The following is a 20,248-nucleotide window of genomic DNA, read 5'->3' on the forward strand; positions in this document are numbered from 1 at the left end:
CACCTGCCCCGTAGTGGCAGCCCCATCCCACCTGCTGCGTGGCCAACAGCTGTGGTTCGTTGAGAACTACGAGGGCCAAGACCATCAGCCCCACTAGAGCCTGCCAGAGCAGCAGAGCTATGCTTTCTGAAAGCTTGAAGGGAGAGTCCCGGAGACGTGCTGCAGAGCTCAGTGCGGCCGACAGGAAATCACCTGCAGGCGTCCGCCTTCTCTGTGAAAACTCCCTCTGCACCAGCCACAGAGACCTGGACCTGCTGCCCCAGCCACAGTGGGCCCATTTCAGAGTGCTGTGAGCAAACGCAGGAGCAGCCTGGTATGCTTGTACAGCCTGGATGGGCTCTGGCTGTCCCTGGGATGATAGGAAATGCCACCCTGAATGTCCATGACAATGGAAGGGAAATTCCCTGAAGCCCTGCTGACAGCACAGAGGTTCTCCAGGAACGCCCAGGGATGAAAAGGGCGTCTGAGAAATCTTGGGACCAACCCCTGCTCCCTCAGGCACAAAGAATAACCTCCTTCCCTTGGGCACTGTCACAGACAATTACAGAGTCCAGTTTAGTAATTAATCCATGTAAACAACACCTGGCCTGAGCCTGCTGAGGGGCTCAGAGCTCGTACATGTCCCATTCCTCTGTGACACCTGAAAAGTCATTACTGGCCCAGCATTTGACAGGCCAGTGAGGAAGGTCAGCTCCTGCTGCTGCCCTTGATATGTCAAATCAGGGAGTAGCTGTTAGCCTTCTCCCTGCTTTTTCCTTGAGAGGTAGAATTCAGTTCCAATATCTGACAGGAAAACCCATGATCTCATCTGTCTGCACTTCTGCCCTAGCCCTAGACTAGAGCCCTGCATGAAATTTTCACCACTTTCCGCTCGACTGCGGCCTTGGCAGCCTGAGCGTGTCATGCCTGCACCGTATCAAACCGCAGATTCAGATCAGAGCTGAATGCTGGGCAGCACAAGGAAAGGTTACTGTAGTGATCCTAACTGGAAGAGTATTGTACTTTGAGGAGTTAGTGATCCATGTAACAGTTAATGTGAGAAGGTGCAGGCCTGTGCTATGCTGCCTGTATGGCTTAGCTGTCAGGCCTCCTTTGTGCCGCACGTATCCCTAGGTCTCAGCATAAACTTAGCTGGCTAACGGTAACGAAAGAGCCTGCAGGTAGCTCCCACTTGGCGCTGGCAATTAACACCAGCCATGAGTCCTTGACTAAAAGTGAAGCGGGTGAGTCTCATGCAAACATCTGTGTGATTGATGGTAGAAATGACTAATAGAACTATTTTCTTTTTAGAAAAGCACTGTAAGAGCTCTAAAGACTGAGATGTCAGTGGATCCTCCCCAGGGACAGGATCTGGACTGCATGCTGTGTCCTAATAAAAGGTTCCTCCGATTCTGCACATCTGGGTTCCCAGCATCTGAGGGGATGTATGATTATCCACACTATGCTCTTTTTCCTTCTAGCATTAGTGTATTGGGTTTGTGTGGTGGGGGTTTGGTAGTGGCAGCTGGTCTGCAGGGGTGGCTCCTGTGAGAAGCTGCTAGAAGCTTCTCCAGCTCCAAGTCAGACCCAGCTCTGGCCCAGGCTGAGCCCATCTACGATGGTGGTAGCACCTCTGTGATAACATATTAAAGAAGGGAAAACCTGCAGCGGAGAGGGGAGTCGAATGTGACAGAAACACCTATGCACATGCCGAGGTCAGTGAGGAAGGAGGGGGAGGAGGTGCGCCGGAGGAGGGGATGCCCCTACAGCCCATGGTGAGACAAGATGGCAGGCTGTCCCCCTGCAGCCCATGGAGGGGAGTGGGGGAGCAAATGCCCACCTGCAGCCCATGGAGGAGCCCATGCCAGGGCAGGTGGCTGCACCCGAAGATGGCTGTGACTCCATGGGAAAGCCTGTGCTGGAGCAGTCTGTGACTGAAGGGACTGCAGCCCATGGAAGGGACCCACGCTAGAGCAGTTCGTGAAGAACTGCACCCTGTGGGAAGGACTGACGTTGGAGAAGTTTGTGCAGGACTGTCTCCCATGGGAGGGACCCCACGGTGGAGCAGGGGAAGAGTGTGAGAAGTCCTTCCCCTGAGGAGGAAGGAGCGGCGGAGACAAGGTGGGATGAACGGACCCCAACCCCCATTCCCCGTCCCCCTGTGCCGCTGAGGTGGAGGAGGGAGAGAAAATCAGGAGAGGACTTGAGCCCAGGAAGGAGGGAGGGGCAGGGGGAAGGTGTTTTGAGATTTGGTTTTACTTGTCATTATCCTTATTTTGATTTGACTGGGAACAAATTAAATTCATTATTTTTTTTTTCCCCAAGTTGAGTCTGTTTTTTTGCCTGTGACCATAACTGGTGAGTGATCCCTCCATCCTTGTGTTGACCCATGAACTTTTAATTATATTTTCTCCTCCCCATGCCACCAGGAGGGAGGAGTGAGCAAACGGCCTCATGGTGATTTGTTGCCGTCTGGGCTTAAACCACAACAGTTAATGTCAATAAATGGAAATTTAACCAATATGGAGTCCGAGTGCCTTTCGTACTGGGATTGTAACAAATACTAGCCCCAGTGCATTACAGTTACAAACCGCAAAGAAGGGTTCGCAGCCTACTGTGCGGGTTTCAGGGCTTACAGCTTGTGGTCACCTGTTCAGTAGAAAGGTCAAAATCCTTAAACTCTAAATGCTGAATCCAGAAGTGATAAACTGCAAATCTTGGAACACAAATCGTTGTTGGGGGTTTAAAAATTTTGGTTAAGGTTAGATTTTTAAATCCTGTGCCATGATCGGTAGATGACTGAACTGGAAACACTGATTGATAAATACCAAGCCCCACAAAATAAAGTAATGAACCATAAGGCCCTCAGTGAGAAACCCTCAACAGCAACCTCTGAAAAAAAAAAAAGGTAAATTAAAAACTCTGAACCCTCCATTTTAAACAATAAACGCCCACGCGCATATAAGCAGGAAACAGATAAGCTGTGGAATTTTTGCTCGCAGCTCAAAATGTTTTGCCCCTCGATAGGAATCTCAGCAGAACATGCAGACAGACACCAGGAACACATTACAATTGCTTTTTATAAGCTTGGTTTTAGCCACCATACTAACATGAACGTAAGCATGAAACCGATAAGCTGTGGAATTTTTGCTCGGAGATCAAAATGTTTTGCCCCTCGATAGGAATCTCAGCAGAACATGCAGACGGACACCAGGAACACATTACAGTTGCTTTTTATAAGCTTGGTTTTAGCCACCGTACTAACATGACCGTAAGCATGAATCAATCCCAATTATTGAACTAAAATGCACTTCCACCCAATCTACCCGCAACCCCACAAGAACCAGTTCATCCACATTAGGGACAATAACTTGATCTTTTTAGTCCTTGCAGATCAACGGGCAAACATCCAGAGCCGGTGACACCTGTTACAACCAACAATCCTTTTCTTAAGGAAACCGGTACCTGCTGAAGAGAGAAAAAAGCATTTATGACAAATGGGAACGCTCCTCCTGTGGTCACTAACAGCACCTCGAAACCTGTTTCCTCAGGTCGGTAAATCTCACCCTAAAGACTAACCAGAAAATTCCTCACTGAGTGGCCAGGGAAAGGGTAAAACATTTCAGCTGAGGAAATAGTTTTTATGATTTTTAGCCTATTATCCACATAATGAACATGTGCAGTCCAAGCTACCTAACCAGCTGGCATATCACTCAAATTCTCTTCAAGGAAAAGCAACTACCTTTTTTTTAATATGCTGAGGCTCATCCAGTTGGATGTTTCTTGGCTGTAAGGATGCAATTTAAAAGTGTCCACCTCAGATCTACAAAATTTCTACACAGTCAGGTCTTAAAGAGCAAGAAACTGTTTTCTGAGTGTTCTGTAAACATCTTAGAATGGAGAATTTGGGGATTACAAGCATCCTGCTTACTTTACAAGAGGCTCTTTTCAATATAGTGAAGAACTTCTGCGGGAAAAGGGAAGTCCTAAGTGGAAACACGGCATGCCATCTAAGTTTAAAGACCAAAAAAACACCTTAGACCTTTTGGATAATTGCCAGGGCATCTTCAGAAATTTTGCTTGTGAAAGCAAAACCACAGATCTGCACCTACTGATTTGCATGTATATCTTAGCAATCCAAAGTGAATCTACAAGCCAGCACAGAAAACGGACAAAGGTGAAGAGCGTGTGCCTCAGTATTTATATGGTATTCTCTGGTCTGCCTTCAAACACAGTACCGCTGGATTTGGTGGTCCTAAAGACAATACTGAGTAGTACAGTTGTCCAGATTTCTCATTGTTGCAGTTTATCATTTGTGATCCTAACTTCACTCTGTAAGAAAACTATGGGAGTGAGTCCACGTTACCCAGAAAGCCTGTAGGACACATCACTGATTTTTGTGCCTCTAGTTATCTAGCTGGCCATTGTGGGTCAGACAAATACAGTAGAAAATAAAAATCAATTGTACACATAAAGTGCACATTATTGATGAGTAGGAATGAAAAGGTCTTGATCTTCAGAGAATATTTCCACGATTGAATGATTTCTGTGGTGTTTGACCCCGAGCTAAGAAAATATAATATAGTTGTTAAAGTTTGGGCGATGTTTTGCAGGAAACCCACCACTGATGAAGAGCCAGTGAAGTAGCTTCTAGACCTGGAAAAAAAATTACTATTCTCTTCTTACATAAGTATTTTGTTACTAAACACTGAGCGTTGGTATGACAGTTTGTGTAAATAGTCACATCTGCAAAATGTCTGGACTAAGGTAAAGAGCAGCATTGGTGCTATAAAATTGTCATTGCTGCTTGAATTCATTTTCTCTCCCGCCTTGTCAAATTGTCATTTGACTGAAATACCATTTTAAATGAGATAATGCATCCCAGAACATTATGTGCAGATCGTTAAATGTTCATCTTAACATTTATCTTTTACAGAACAAGTAGATCCCCAGCCACCGTAGTTCAGTCTTACCAAACACTTAGGATTTTCAAACAAAGCTTCAACATCTTTGCGGGAGGTGGGTTGGAGGGGTCTGTGGACCACTTCAATGGACTTTGAATTTTTTTCACCAATAGCAGAAAAACTTTTAGAAACGTACTTTAAGTACTCGATAGAGGAGACATGTTTAGAAACCTGCTTTAAGTACTTAATAGAAATGGCTGGCTGTAGACTTATAGCTTGCCAAAATGATCGAATACTTCCAGGCAAGCTGTCATTTAACTATGAAATCGGACGTGACCTATTGACTGATCCTCAGCACCAAAATTAAAAGATAACGATTAGCTTTTTAGAGTTCTCAGCAGAGGAAGTTTATTTATCCTATACAGGACACCTGGATCGGTGATACACTTCTGCAGGGTGCTGAGGAGAGTCATCTAAAAGAGCATTATGGTGCTAGATATACTTCTAAAGTCATATTGATCTTGGCAGTGGAGTTACACATTAATACCAGGCATGCCTAACAAGGCCGTATCCTTGGCCATTGGGCTGATAATGCTGGCTCCAGGACAATCTTTGTACACAAAACAAGCATATTTCTTTGCCAGTCTTTCCTTTTCTACAATGAGATCTCTCTCCCTCTCCTCTCCCCAATGTCTTTTGCTGACATTTCCTGAAGTTTAGAGTGTTTGAAAGGGTGTTCTCCAGCCTACCATCGGTCCCCATAATACACTGTAGCTGTCTGACTGGCTCAAAAAAAAATTCAGGTAGATTTTAAGGTCTCTTAAATAATTTTTGTGTGCGTCAGCTCAGCTTACAAGCTGTCATGTATCCCTCAGTGCCAGGCGGACTTTTTAAAGGTAGCATTTACTCTTAGAATTTTTATGTAAGCAAAGGAAGAAATTATTTATGATGAGGGTGGTGACACTCTGGAACAGGTTGCCAGAGCAGCTGTGAATGCCCCATCAGTGGAAGTGTTCAAACACAGGTCGGATGGGGCTTTCAGCAACCCAATCTAGTGAAAGATGTCCCTGCCCATGGCAGGGGGTGTGGACTAGGCGGTATTTTACAGTCCCTTCCAACCCAAACCATTGTATGATTCTATGTACCGTTAGCCTGTAGAACTTTCGCTGCCATTCTTTCACTTTCTCCTTCTTCACATTAATCTTTTCTTTTTTTAAACTCAGTGAAGGGTAATTTAGGCTAGGGAGTATTCATTCTGTTCCAGTGCCTCCACCTTTTTTCTCCTCTAGGGAGACACAAAGAATGGTAAGTTTGTGGAGTAAAGGTGCAACTGTGGGTTCTGTTTCTAATTCTGCCACATGCTGACATGGCGAGGATGTATAGTGTATAGCTTCATCGAATCTTTTACCATAAGTAAGCGGGTTCTTCAGTAGAAGAAACCCATTTATTCACCCGAGTCGCAGGGCGACTGCTGCAACGATCCATCTAATGCAAAGAAAGGAATAGGAAAGGGAGGAATTTAAAAGAAAAAGTTAACAACAGTAGGTTGTAACCCATGAACAATTATATCAATTAATATATGTGGCCCTTGCCTTCCTAAACACCTAGAAAATCCCTGTTCTTTGAGACTAGGCAGTTTGTGTGCTCTTTTATACTGGAAAATATTTCAGCCTGTTCTCAGTGTTCTTCCTGCTGAGGTAATGCGGAGGGGTAGCTGAAGGCCTGGGATAAAAAGGGGACTTGTGTCACCTGGTCTGTTTCTACAGGCTATACATAAGTATCACTAGCAAGAAGAATGACTGACACCTTTAGTATGTCCGACACTTAGACTGGAATGCTAATGACTTGCTCCTAAAAAGAATTACTGAATTATATGAATGGGGAAAATTATGTAAAACAGTTGCCACATTCTGGGCTGTTTTAAAGAAGTCAGTATGATAAGTAAAATGGCATAAAGAGAATAAATGAGAGGTGCAGAATCGTAGAATATAAAGACAGGCGATGTCTATGAAAAGGGAGTGAGTCTGCAGGGGCCAAAAGTACTACCATTGGGTTTTTACATCAGGAGTGTGCTGCTAAACGGTTCCAGGAGAACAGACTGCAGAAATTTACAATTACAGTATTTGGGAGGATTTACCTTCTTCACTTTTGCACAGGCAAGCTGAGTGTTTGCTGCTACTGAGATATGTAAACTAAAACTTAATCTGAAAGTTTTCTTTTATCCTGTTTGTCTGAGGCTGAGATCATTCCTAAAACTTGGAAGGTACTGGGGAGGTAAAGGGCAAGATAATCTGAAGGAATTTAGAGCTGCAGATTTTTCATTTCTAGATTTTTTAATGAGATTATTTCACCGGTCATAGCTAAATTATCCTCGGAGCAGTATCAGACTGAACAACAGATTGATTTTCTCCTCCCTCCATCCCTAGCAAATATAAATTCAATGTGCAAAGCTTGCACTCCATTACTTGCTCCTGTAGTGAAATAATCTGCTTAAAATGTGAAATTTACTCACACGGACAGAAGATGGCAGGGGTTGTAACTTTTTATCGGACGCTGCAGATGTTTAATTTTACACATTTTTGTAAAGAAAGGTATGTTTTATTTTTAATTTGCTGTTTATTTTTAATTTTTTTATCTTTAAAAAATGTCTAACTTGCCTGTTTGTACACTGATTTGCAAGAGTATTTTCATGTTTAGTAGGCTACCTTAACATAAAGTTTCCTTTATAGTCATCGGTATTGCAGCTATAAGACTGCAACTTCTATTTGATTTCTTAACACTCCTGTTTTACAGGGTGAAAATGAATCCCATTTGAACAGAAAACACTGCGATAAACCACCTTTATCCTAAAAAACCCCAGATTATTCTGTTTTTAATATGACTAAATTCTATTGAATGGTACTGTACGTACAATGAAAAGGTAAATCTACAGACGTACTGGTTATCCTCGTGCATAAAAAAGAAAAAGATTTTTGTTAGCGTATACAATAATATAAACACTGAAAAGGAATTAAAATCTTGTCCACAATGTAGTATCCTGTAACGGAGAAAGAAACAAACACAGGAAAGAAAGGCAAGATATGCAATTATACACATGTATTACCAGTTTATCTGTATTCAAGATGATAATCATTTAGGAAAATGCTGATAGAGAATTTTTGCATAAATCATTTATTTTTCACAGAGTCGGAGCCAAAGATAGCAACACTTGACACTTCGGCACTCTGTTCTGTATTTCAAATGCAGGTATCATTGATCAGTGGAAACTGGACCAATTATGGTGATTTTATTTGTTTATCATTGACATTCGCAAACAAAAAGCAATTGCCTGCTCCAAATTAAATGCTTAAACATATTTTTTAATTTAACAATGCAATTTGGGCAAGATGTCTTATTCCCTCTCGAGTTCCTTTGTATAACCAATTTTTGCTGCAAAACAGTAACTGGACATTACCATAACTTCCGCTGCGAGGTGGGGCTCGGAACATCTGAAAAGGAGGACAGGGAAATATTCTTCTATCTTCATAAGTGTCCTAAATATAAATGTACCGCTCTCACACTGCTGTCAGATGATGGTTAAACCAAACTGCATAATGCTCTTAAAATCCTACAAGTCAGGCACCTTAGTTTCCACTGAGTTGATGCCACCTGAGGGTGCTTAGTACCTCATAGTGATATGCTTATCAGGATGTCTTTTACTGATAAATTAGACATGGGTGGATGATGCACTTCTCCATCTTGTAGATGAGAGAGAATAATACCCAGATTATCAATGAGCAGTGGGTCATGTTGCCATGGTCACAATGTGAGATACGATGGGTTTTCCCAGTGTCATTTTTTTTGTAATGCATTAAGGAAGGACTGCAGCTTTTACAATGTTTGATACCTTTTTTCTCCCATACATTTTAGTGTTAAAATGGCAGACTAACCATGGGAGACTGGAATTTCCTTGGAGGCATTTTAGAGGAGGTCCACATTCATTCCACTATTATTGGAAAGATTTGGCTAACAATCCTCTTCATATTTCGAATGCTTGTCCTCGGAGTGGCAACTGAGGATGTTTGGAACGATGAACAATCAGAATTTATATGCAATACCGAGCAACCTGGTTGCAGAAACGTGTGCTATGATGAGGCCTTTCCCATCTCTCTCATCAGATACTGGGTCTTGCAAGTTATATTTGTGTCTTCCCCTTCCTTGGTGTATATGGGTCATGCCTTATACAGACTAAGAGCCTTGGAAAAAGAGAGGCAAAAAAAGAAAGCTCAGGTGAGAGTGGAACTTGAAAGCACTGAATTAGAAATGACTGAAAATCGGAAAAGACTGGAGAGAGAACTCCGGCAATTGGATCAAAGAAAGCTAAACAAAGCACCTCTGAGAGGCTCTTTGCTCTGCACTTATGTGATACATATTTTCACAAGATCTGCAGTGGAAGTCGGTTTTATGATTGGGCAGTATCTTCTTTATGGCTTTCATCTAGATCCCCTTTATAAATGTCAGAGAGATCCATGTCCAAACACAGTCGACTGCTTTGTATCTAGACCAACAGAAAAGACAGTGTTCATATTATTCATGCAATCAATAGCGACTGTATCATTGCTTTTAAATATCCTAGAAATTATCCACCTAGGATTCCGAAAAATTAAAATGGGACTCTGTGGGCAGAATAAAAACAAGGACGACCCTGACAATTTCTATGTAAACAAATCTAAGAAATACTCTGTGATACCGCACTCTTCTTTGGGAGTATCCACCACCCCTCAAAAAACTCTTCCTTCTGCACTTAGCGGTTATACCTTTTTAATGGAAAAGCAAACTGACACTGCTGTCTACCCGGTTCTAAATTCTCCTCCCATGTTTCAGTCAGTGCAAAATAACTGTACAGAAAGCAGCAGCAATTACACCCATCGCAATCAGGAAAATAAATCACCAAAGAGGAGGCCAGCTACAAATGCTTCAGACAATCAGACTCGAAATACTAGCACAAATAATAATGAAGGCTTGCTTGGCAAGCTTGGGACTGAAGCACATGATGTGCAAAAAGAGGCTGAAAAGAAACATTTCCTTGTTGTTACTCAGAATGCAGATATAGCTTTGAGCACGTGCTTGAGAAGCTTTGCTGAAATGCCATCTCAAACTTCACTGCGACCCAATACCACTTTTCCTATTACTGGTATCAGAAGACAACATGGAATTGGTTCATCTTGGAACTGCTCAGCAATGGTTGAGAGTGCAGGAGCTTCAACAAATTCTCTTCCAAAGAACAGCAACAGAAGACAAAGCAGTTTCAGTGCAAACAAAGCCCAACTTCCTTATGAAAATTCTAGCCGAGCAGACACTCCTGACTCTACAGAGGAGATGAGCTCAGAATCTAAGCAAAGTAGAAACTGCGATAGTCCTAAGCCTTTCTCTCTGTCTAGGCGACTGTCGCTGTCAAGTAATGCCAGCAGCAGGCGTGCCCCCACTGATCTTCAAATATAGTGTGAGTTAATCTGTCAATCTCACTAGTCAATGCTGGGATAATTATTGGACATTGCGACATAAGCAAGACCTATCTATAATAGTAGCTAAATTGTTCAACTTTAACCAGCTGTTTCACATAGATAGAAAAAGTGAAATATTCAAAGCCCTTTGAATATTAGCTAAGTAACTTTTTAAAGTCTCGTTACTTCCTTTGTAACGAAAGGATGGCTTAGACCTCAGCATATAAACTTCTACACTACCCTTCCAGCTAAGAAGGAAAACATACATTGTGTAAGTCCACATATTAGGAAAAGTCAGGCATAAAATCACAGCTGGTACTATTTAAACTGAATAAAGGTAGAATACAAAATTTACAGTCTAATTCTATTTTACGAAGAACAGTAAATGACATTAGGCTAAAGATGGCACTGGCACTCTCAGGGGAAATTAATTATCGGTAAATATGTTTCTGCTTAATCTCTCTGAGAATTCAAACAGACATTTGATAGCTGTCTGAAAGCAGAATGTCAAACATATTCTGCTGTTTGAACTGTTAAATACAAAAAGAACAAAACATTTGATACATGTATCACTAATTCTTTGACTCCACCTTCTGCTTTTTTTTTTTCAGTGTATCACCACTGACTTCCTCAGCAGAACAGAGTGAATCTCTTATCGTATACTATTACCATTAAATACACTATTACATTTTTAAAGCATCATGAATTACAAATGAGTTGTGAGCTTTAATTTTGAAATTTTGCACATGTCCTGGTTTTGCCTGGGATAAAGTTAATTTTCTTTCTAGTAGCTGGTACAGTGTTATGTCTTGGATTCAGTATGAGAAGAATGATGATAATGCACTGATGTTTTCAGTTGTTGCTAAGTAGTGTTTAGACCAAGTCAAGGATTTTTCAGCTTCTCATGCCCAGCCAGCAAGAAGGCTGGAGCGGCACAAGAAGTTGGGAGGGGACACAACCAGCACAGCTGACCCAAACTGGCCAAAGGAATATTCCATACCATATGATGTCATGCCCAGTATATAAACTGGGGGGAGTTGGCCTGGGGAGTGGATTGCTGCTGGGGAGCTAACTGGGTATCGGTCAGCGAGTGGTGAGCAATTGCATTGTGCATCACTTGTTTTGTGTATTCCAATCCTTTTATTATTATTATTGTAATTTTATTATTATTATTATCATTACTATTTTCTTCCTTTCTGTACTATTAAACTGTTCTTACCTCAACCCACCAGTTTTACTCCCCCCCCCGGATTCTCTCCCCCATCCCACTGGGTGGGGGGGAAGTAAGTGAGTGGCTGCATGGTGCTTAGTTGCTGGCTGGGGTTAAACCACAACCTCGTAACACTAATAAACTAGCATTTATTTTTTTTTTAATCAGAAAACAAGTTACTGAAATGTATTAATCAGAAATTTTGGATTTCACAAACCAGAAGGCTTACTATGGTAAAAAAAAAGAAAAGAATGGTAGTACCTTCCTACTTTCAGTTACAATGTCAAAAAATATGTAAAAGGTTTACCAAACTGTAAAACCACTCCTTTTCTGGATGCTACGGGGTCCATCTGTCCCCCGAATTCTGACAGACTTTTAAATCATAGAATGCTTATAATTGTTTAGAAGGAGCATTTCCATTTATGCTTTTTATGGGGGTAATAAATAAAGGACATTCATCCACTTGCTGCTCCAGTCCATATAGTGTAAAGCGAGTTCCATGAAACATCTTTAAGTAATAAAGGAGGGAAAGATGAACAAAATACTATGTTACATTTGTAATCGAGACTTCTATGAATGAAATACGTTCACTTGAGTTGCACAGCACTGACAGGCTGTAAATACTTAGTGAGGTGGTCACATCTGGGATGCATTAGTGTATACACGTATATTTTTTACTAGTGGATTTGACTTACTGTACGCATACTGGAAAATAATCTGTGAGATGTAGCGTCACAATGTTACGGCATCATTAAATTCTTAATGGGCATTATCATTATGCTTACAAGCCAGCCATGTTTCAGATTGGCTGAAGGCTGTACAATATTAGGAAAAAAAGGAGCCAGAAAACCTTAAAGGCTCTTCTGCTTGCAGCAGCAGCATTAATTTGTCCACGTAAGAAATATGCATTAATACTATTAAAACTGTTCACTGTAGATTTCTCTCCAGCAGCTGTTCTTCTCACGTCTAGTATACATAAATACAGCCCTATGTAATTCTGCTTACACTGTAAAATTTAACACTGTGTAATATACAGGAATGTATATAAATGTCTAGTGTGATTTAGCTGAGTTAATGCTGCTACTGTGGCTTTAATTCTTGCATTTCTTGATGCATAAGTTTCTGTGGGTGATAACTGTGCTAATGCATGCTTTACATTTAATGTCTCTGTAATAGAAAGCCTAGTATTTAATGCACTCCGCTCCCACTGTCTAAATAATAGAAAATTAGCATTTAGATGCTCACATATGGGATATGACATTTGCACTTCTGTTGGTTCAAGACAAGATAACATAAAATCACAGCTGATTTTACACAAAACACAAGATAATTTGTTTTTCTGCTGCTGACCGAGGATTTTTATTAACTTTTGTTGTGTGGACATGGGTCAAGCATTCTATTTCATCACAGCACCTTGCCAACAGAAAAGCTTAACTTAATTCCAGTGAAAATTGAAGATGTTGCAGAAGAGCGCGCAGAAAAAGTGTGGAAAGACCCTAACATTGCAGGTGCAAGATTATTCGGTTGTTTCTTTTATTTATTTTTATAATCAATAGATTTTATCGGTCAGCAGGTACCGCAGCTTTTCACAAAAATAAGCCGGTATAACGGCTTCCGGTTTTTAAACCAGGCTAAGGCAAAAGACTTTCTTTTCGACGCGAAGGTTTCACCGCATGTAACCCCTCGGAGCCCCTTGGGTAGGCAGCTCTGCAGCTGCAGCTTGCTGCAACTTTCTCCTCCCGCGATTTTTCAGTCCGCTCCCGTTCCCGCTCAAGCCACCAGCACCACAGTTACCCGATCTGACGGAAAGCCGCGCTGCCCAGGCGCAGCGGCACCTCGCCGCCCGCAGGCACAGTGAATGCCAGACGTCCCTCACGACGGGACGCGGGCCACCGCCCCGCCCTCCGGGTGACTCCCGCTGCGGCAGCGCGCCCTCTCACTGGGGGGACCCGGGGGCCGACCGTCGCAGCCGCCCCCCGGCCGGCCGGCGGTGCGGCCCGGCCCGGCCCGGCCCGGCCGGCGGCGGCGAGCCCCGGACCCGCCGAGTCCGAAACGCACTTCTGTACCTGGTGAAGAGCGCAGGGCGGAGCGGGACAACGGCCAGAGCTGCTGAGGCAGGGGCCGCAGCGCCGGCTTCGGCCTTTCTTTGGGCGGCGCGGACCCCCTCAAGAGGAGCGCGGCGAGATGCAGCTGCGACGGCGGCAGACGCCCGCCCGCGCGGGGCGAGGCCGAGGGCGTTGCTGCTGTCCCGTCGCTGTGGTAACCGCTGGGAAGCCCTCGCGCCGTAAAAGAGTAGGGCGCAGGCGCGAGGCCGGGTGCAGGCGCGCTGAAGGTTAGATGGCGCATTACAAGGTAGGAGGGAGCGAGCCGGCGGCGTGGGGTTGGTGCGGCTTACCGTGCCGTCTGCGCGGAGGGGCAGGCCGTGGACTGGTGCCGGCTTGGCCCTTCGTGCCGCCTCCGCGGCGGAGAGGGGGGCCGGCCTGCCCCCACGAGCCGCCGCCGTAGCTGGGGGGGGGGGTCGCCGCCGATCTGACCGTGTGGGCGTCCTCCCTCAGGCCGCGGACTCCAAGCGGGAGCAGTTCCGCCGGTACCTGGAGAAGTCGGGGGTGCTGGACACGCTCACCAAGGGTAAGTCTCCGGCGGCGGCTCTTCGGGCGCTTCTGCGGGCGGGGGCCGTTCCCCTTGGGGCGTCCCGCTCCCGCGGCGCAGCTGCCGCCCTGGCACGGCTGTGGTGCGGCCGCCCCTCGGGCTGCCTCGGCGCTCTGCGCCGGCTCCCCGCCTCGGCGAGCCGGTCGCTCTTTCTCCTCAGTCTGCGTGGCGGCCGGCAGCGGAACTCGCCCGGACGACTTGGTGCGGCAGTGGAAATGGAGTCGGAGCCGGGCGGCGAGGCGGTGCGCGCTAGCGGGGGGCAGGGGGCCTCTCTGGAAACGTGGCCTGTGAACCACCGTGCGTTCACTCCTTGCTGGCAGTTCGCGCGTTCGTTGCGCGTGGGTCGATTGCTAGAGGCGTGTGTGGAACAGGAGTGGTAGAGACACGTAAGGGGCAGGAAGGCGGTTCCTTTCCCCTTCCGTGGTGTGTGAGATCTCTCTTACTCGGCCAAAGTGCTTTTCTCTGTGCTTGCTTTTGGAAACAGCTGAACTTCTTGGGGGCTGTTATTTGGCCAGAGCTGTCCAGAGAAAGCAAATGCTTGAGACAAAATAACAGTAAATGTGCTCTTAAAAACAGTCTATTTAAAAAGACCCTTTCTTGAGTAGAGCTTGGTGCTTCTCAAACTAATGAACCTGTAAGTTTTGGGAGAGTGACTATCTGTATATGAATGGGGAAGATGATGATGCTGAACTTGATGCATACTTTGGCTTTCTGTATGGCTTGGCGTCTCTTAAATCCTTCTGAAGTCTTTTTGAGAGCCTTCCAATAGTATGTGGAGAAAGCCTTTTAATATTACTGCTTGAAAAACATGCTGTTTGAAGAGGGAGCAGCAGATCTAGGATGTCAAGTGAATACGTGCTGCACTAAGACTCTTGGCCTGGTGTGTGGGTACCACTTGTATTCTTTCTATTGTAATATGAAGCGTCCTATCGGATGGCAAAACAAGTCTTCCAAGCAGCATGGCATCCTAATTTTGTTTTTAACTTAGGTGCTTAGCTTAAAACCAATTTGGCTGTGCAGTTTGGACATCTGAAACTGGGAGAAGGGCTTCAAAGTATTTATGAAAGCAGACATCTGCTATAGTCATGTATGTGCCCCTGGGGTGAGGGGTGAGTGGTTATGTTTGGGAACTTCCCGAGTATCTGTGTGACTGAGTTCTCCAGATACAGAGTTGGTATGTGTATGGCTAGTTTCATTTAAGCTGTCGGGGTACTGCTGCTTGTGCCTGACCTCCCTGGCACTCTTTTGGCTGCTAGAGCCCTCATCTGTAAAGATTATCAGTGTCACCTACTCTGACGGTAGCCATTTATTTTTGCAACTGTAGGTGTTTAATGGAGGCTTGCTTTTGTATTGAAAGTTATGGAAGTGCTGATGGTGTCCTGTGGTTCAAAGATGTAGCTTAACTGGAAGTAATGGTTTATGAAGGGAGAGTCTCAAAATAGTTAGAATTTCAATTTTGCTGATGAAAGCCAATATTAGGATTGTGTGTGGAATATGTAAAAATTGTCTAGGCTGTTTTGTGTTCTGTGCTAGAATAGCCAAAGACTATGGTTAGGGGATAAACAAAACTTCTGTCTAGCTGTAACTGGGTGGGATGCTCTGTTCCCGCCTGTACAGCAGACCTATTCTTTACACCAAAGTATATAGGTGAAAATCTTGTTAAGCAGAAAAATGCGCTACAAATGCAGCATGCAACTTGTATGCCTTCTGACTGTTGGTACATGTTTTAAAAACTTAGAGTTGCGTGAACTTCTTGCAATTGTTGAATATTTTCTATTTGCAGTGTTGGTAGCCTTATATGAAGAGCCAGAGAAACCAAATAGTGCACTGGAGTATCCTTTTTCTCCTCTGTGAATTGTTTGCAGAGACTTCACGTGAAACAGCAGTAGTGCTTCTGACTTGTAGGTGGAGAGGCTCATTTAGAAGACTTGCGTTGAGAACATGACTTTTAAGGATGCAATTTAGGTAATAATTGCGTTCTTACAAACTAACAAAGTCTGGTAGGATGAAAGAGAACTGTGCGTATCAGTATGCCAGCAATTCTGAAGTTAAGTTATAGGGCATTACAGAATGTCATAGACCTGCAGCATTAGATTTGAGTACTTATAATATCTGTGGCTTCTGAAGTCAGCTTCTTCATGCTTCCTTCCCCACCCCTCCCCCCCCCCAATAATATGAGAGGGGAAGAAAATTAATGTCTTTTGTTTCTTGCTGTTTTTAAGTAGCCTCTCTTTTGGGCTATTGCTTCTATTTTTTTGGTTATTCCTTTTAACTCTTCAAAACTTCTGTGTTTAAGAGAGGAAAAGAAGAGGAGGGTGTAGTAAAACATGTGAATTAGTCCTGTGTGTACTGATGTCTTATTTTGGGGTTTTGGGGGTTTTTTAATATACCAATGAACTTGAAAAGCTTTGTTATTTTTGTATCTTCATGCTGTAGGATAGAAAACACTCTGGTAATCTTAAGTGGTTTAATGCAATTTTGGTCACGTGTATTGCAGCACTAACTTCATCATAAGTGTTAAAACTAAAGTGTGGTTATGCTGTCTAACTGAAGAAATACTTAACATCTAAATATCAGCTTTCTGAAGCATCATCTGGGAGTTTCAGCTCCTGAGAATCCAGAAATAGAGGCACTTCGCTTGGAAGTGGCAGAGATGAAAGAAAAATATGAAGCTGTGTTGGAAGAAAATAAAAAACTGAAAACCAAGGTAAAAGTCTACTTAGTGTTCCTCAGTAGTTCCATATTACACAAGAAGAATACTTTAATACTTAGAATACAGCTAACTTTCTTCCATTAGAGTAACTGATAAATGTTGTTGCATTGTTTAGCCTCATGGCTGAGGAATGCTAATGGAATTCATCATAGTAAAGATTTTTTTTTTTGATGGGACACTTATTGTGTTCTGTAACATAGAATAGTGTTGCTAAACTAGGGACTTTATTTATTTAGTGAATGTGTACGTTATTGAGGCTAATCCCATGTCTTCATTCAGTCCTGTCTGGATGTGTTTTAAGTTGTCTGATATTATGTAGCTCATGCTTCCACAAGAGTTTTGAAAAAAGAAAAAAAACTCATGTATCTATTATAAAGGCTTTCAAAAGGCAAACTGAAGGAGGAATATTATATATTAGTTTGTGTGACCTGGCACAGACTTGCACGTGGCAGGATGTTACCAATGGAGGCACTCGTGTCTATGTGGAACAGTAATTTGCACTTTTGGGCAAAAACAGCCCTGGTATTCCTTTATCTGCAACAACAGTGGATCTGACGTGCTGGCTAGGGCAGAGCCATTCTTTAATGGGTCTGCAGACTGTCTGAAACAGCTCTGAGATGTGAACAACTTCCCCTTATGAGAGAGCACTGTAAACCTAACAACACTGAAGGAAACCTTAATAAGCTAGTAGCTTATGTGCCGCTACAGGTTTCCATGAGTTTGGTGGAAGAGGATGGCTGTTGTTATATGTGAACATCCCTATGTGTTTTTTTTTTTACTGGGCGACAACCACCCCGCCTTAGTCCTGGGAGAAGGGATTCTTGGGTGTTACGCCTTTGTATTTCTTGTCTGGAGTGCCCTCTTGCTGTCCTAGTAATTGTCCTCCTCCTCTGTTAGCCACTGTGCGTCCTTACAGCTACATTTGTTATTTCTTACTAGGAAATATGGCAAAGAGCAGAATTTTAGGGGGAGTAGCAATAGACCAGCAGTTCACTTGGTGTAGCCGACTTAAAAATGCAACTGATAGTAAGTAGACACATGAAAGCAGAGTAACCTGGGTCTTTGTTTAAAGAACTCTTTTAAAGAAGTCAAAACTTGTTCCAGGAAAGTAAGCCTTTCCATAACCATGGGTTTATTTGTGCTTTCACCTTCTTCAGCCTTCAAATGATAACTCTTGCTTTGTGTGTTTTCCAGTATTAATGTTTTTGCTTTTTCCCTTTCTTTTCCCTACCGTCTTCTGCCTGTCATTCTGACACTGTAGAAGTTCACACAGACAGAATGCAGGGAGAACATTACTGTTTAGCGCTTTTTTTTTTCAGTCCAGTAGCATAAAATACATGTCTTTAACTGTGCATTTATTGGTAACTTGAATCATGTCCAAATAGATGGTGGTCTTCCCTTGCATTCATCTGTGAAGATCTGTTCTTTTCCTTACATTTATTGGTCAGAATGTCAGGTATTTGGGTGGGGCAGGGGACAGGAAGTCAGTAGTTAGGCCCTTTGTGGAAAAAAAACCCTGACTTTGGATTGTATACTGGCCATCTTCTGTGGTAAAATCTACAAGAACAGTGGTTCTTGTTAGTGGCATAGTGATTGCTGTAACTTAGTGTTGCTACGAGGAACACATGGGTATTAACTTTATGTACTTTGCTTATTTTCAACCTACTCTGCAATTTGCGGGAGAGGGGAAGAATCTTAACTGAGGAAACTAAACTGGCGTATTTCAGAGACTCAGTCCTAATGATTGAACTGTTTTGAAGCTTGAGCTTACCTTTAATGTAACTGAGGTCAAGTAAACACCTTCATATGTTTCTTTGGAAATAACTTTACACGTAAAGGTCATACTTTAGCTCATAGTTGCTTAGGCCATACTCTCCACAAAGAATAATGAAAGCTAGAATGATTACAGGGAACATTAGTTTGGGTACTGTTGCTATGAGAATGACTGTTTCATTTAATCATATTTCAGTGAAATCAAAGCTTATAAGGCACTGATCTTTATCAGTTGCTATTTGAGATGAAAAGTACTTAATAAGACCTAGAACAAGAAACAGGCAAAAACTAAGGGCAAGATCTATATGCTTGAAAGTGTGTTTAGAAAGCTCCCTTGTCATAGCTGCATGATTATACAATGTGGCAAATTGATGTTTTGAGGGAAGGGTTACTTTGTTGCCTGACTCGAAAATGGACTTGCATAAATATCAGTGATGGATTAAAATGCACAAAGTAAATGGAACACTTCAAGACCAAACGTTTTCCTACATTTCTTAATGTAGAAAGTGTCTCTGAATGTTGCAGCTAACTAAATTCCTCTCTTTAAATCCACAGCTGGCTCAGTATGAACCACCTCAAGATGAGAAGCATGGTGAATAACAGTAGTTTCTCCTTTAATGCCTTGACTTAATAAAGGGCTTCCTGAGAACTGTAGTCCTTTTTTTTTTTTTGTGTGTGTGTGAACTCTGCATGTCTACTTTGTTACCTTATGATCTTAAAGAAAGAAAAAAATGCAGTATGAGTGTACAGCTATTCTTGTGCAGCTGCAGCAGCAGCTGAAGAGTTTAAGCATACTGACCAACTTCCTTGGTTTCTGTATTTAAGAAAAGCTGATAGTTATGATTAACTTGTAAATAACTGTGCCTGCCAACTCTGTGTAAATTTCATATTGTGGTCAATGGTCCTGTTAAGCTGCTGATCTCTCTCTTGGTTTTATTTTAACTGGTGGGGGTGACATGACACAGATGGACCACTGTAAACTAAAGCAGGACCTCCAAGGTATGTTCTAAGTTGGTGCTCAGAACTGAGGTTAGGCTTCTACTGAAGCTGATAGGGTAACTGTCTACTCAGAGGGACACAAAAGGGGTGAGTATAATTATGTTAAGTGATGGACATAGCACAATGTTGGAGATGCAAACTGAACTTACACTTTTTAATTTGCATGAGGTGTACCTATTTCCATGCAGTTCATGTCTCCGATCCTGTTTCAGAAACCGGGCCTTGGAAAGTTGATCCAGATACTTCCTGGGCAGTTCTGAACAGAGTACAAAATTCTTACTTGTAATAGATGTTCTGGGTAGTTAGAGTGGCACATGTAAGAGTACAATGCAGAGGGTTCTGCTTTCTGATTCATCTAACTGGGAAAAGAAAATTTAGGCAGGGCAGAAAATACAAGAGGGGTGGGTGTGTGACTTGTGATTTCTAATTTCACCTCTATGTTCTATGGCCCCTGTTTCCCTGAGTTGGCTTCACAATTCTTCTGGAATGCAGAATTGGCCTTCTAAAAAAAAAAAAAAAGTTTTAAAGAGCTGCATCT

The 20,248-nt window shown here is 43.0% G+C and overlaps 2 protein-coding genes and 1 long non-coding RNA gene across 6 annotated transcripts; 2 read left to right on the forward strand and 1 right to left on the reverse strand.

Annotated features, from left to right (window-relative positions):
- Positions 1 to 506: 506 nt before the first annotated feature.
- LOC138689166 (uncharacterized) lies at positions 507 to 13,840 on the reverse strand. Of its 2 annotated transcripts, XR_011328016.1 has the most exons (5): positions 13,643 to 13,792; positions 9,256 to 9,420; positions 3,911 to 3,989; positions 1,820 to 3,447; positions 507 to 1,780 (listed from the first exon to the last, which is right to left on the reverse strand). It is a non-coding gene; the product is annotated as an uncharacterized lncRNA (long non-coding RNA). The 2 variants fall into 2 exon arrangements; XR_011328017.1 differs by lacking the exons at positions 507 to 1,780; positions 1,820 to 3,447; positions 3,911 to 3,989 and having other exon boundaries at positions 7,724 to 9,420; positions 13,643 to 13,840.
- GJA9 (gap junction protein alpha 9) lies at positions 3,423 to 10,364 on the forward strand. Of its 2 annotated transcripts, none has more exons than XM_069802810.1 (2): positions 3,423 to 3,530; positions 8,793 to 10,364. In XM_069802810.1, the coding sequence occupies exon 2, from the start codon at positions 8,814 to 8,816 to the stop codon at positions 10,362 to 10,364; it is 1,551 nt and encodes a 516-aa protein (XP_069658911.1). In that variant the 5' UTR covers positions 3,423 to 3,530; positions 8,793 to 8,813. The 2 variants fall into 2 exon arrangements, with proteins under 2 accessions (XP_069658911.1, XP_009926462.1); XM_009928160.2 differs by lacking the exon at positions 3,423 to 3,530 and adding an exon at positions 7,368 to 7,474.
- On the forward strand, positions 13,794 to 19,360 carry MYCBP (MYC binding protein). Of its 2 annotated transcripts, none has more exons than XM_069802814.1 (5): positions 13,794 to 13,928; positions 14,132 to 14,204; positions 16,009 to 16,057; positions 16,803 to 16,932; positions 17,878 to 19,360. In XM_069802814.1, the coding sequence occupies exons 1-5, from the start codon at positions 13,914 to 13,916 to the stop codon at positions 17,902 to 17,904; spliced, it is 294 nt and encodes a 97-aa protein (XP_069658915.1). In that variant the 5' UTR covers positions 13,794 to 13,913; the 3' UTR covers positions 17,905 to 19,360. The 2 variants fall into 2 exon arrangements, with proteins under 2 accessions (XP_069658915.1, XP_069658914.1); XM_069802813.1 differs by having other exon boundaries at positions 19,267 to 19,360.
- Positions 19,361 to 20,248: the final 888 nt, after the last annotated feature.

Source organism: Haliaeetus albicilla, chromosome 16, assembly GCF_947461875.1.
Source record: "Haliaeetus albicilla chromosome 16, bHalAlb1.1, whole genome shotgun sequence".
NCBI lineage: Eukaryota > Metazoa > Chordata > Aves > Accipitriformes > Accipitridae > Haliaeetus > Haliaeetus albicilla.

Bases quoted from the DNA above. Each gene is read 5' to 3' on its own strand.
- GJA9 (XM_069802810.1), top strand. From the start codon at position 8,814: ATGGGAGACTGGAATTTCCTTGGAGGCATTTTAGAGGAGGTCCACATT.
- MYCBP (XM_069802813.1), top strand. The intron at 14,205-16,008 runs GTAAGTCTCCGG...TTCTATTTGCAG, and splicing joins GCTGGACACGCTCACCAAGG to TGTTGGTAGCCTTATATGAA. The intron at 16,933-19,266 runs GTAAAAGTCTAC...TTAAATCCACAG, and splicing joins ATAAAAAACTGAAAACCAAG to CTGGCTCAGTATGAACCACC.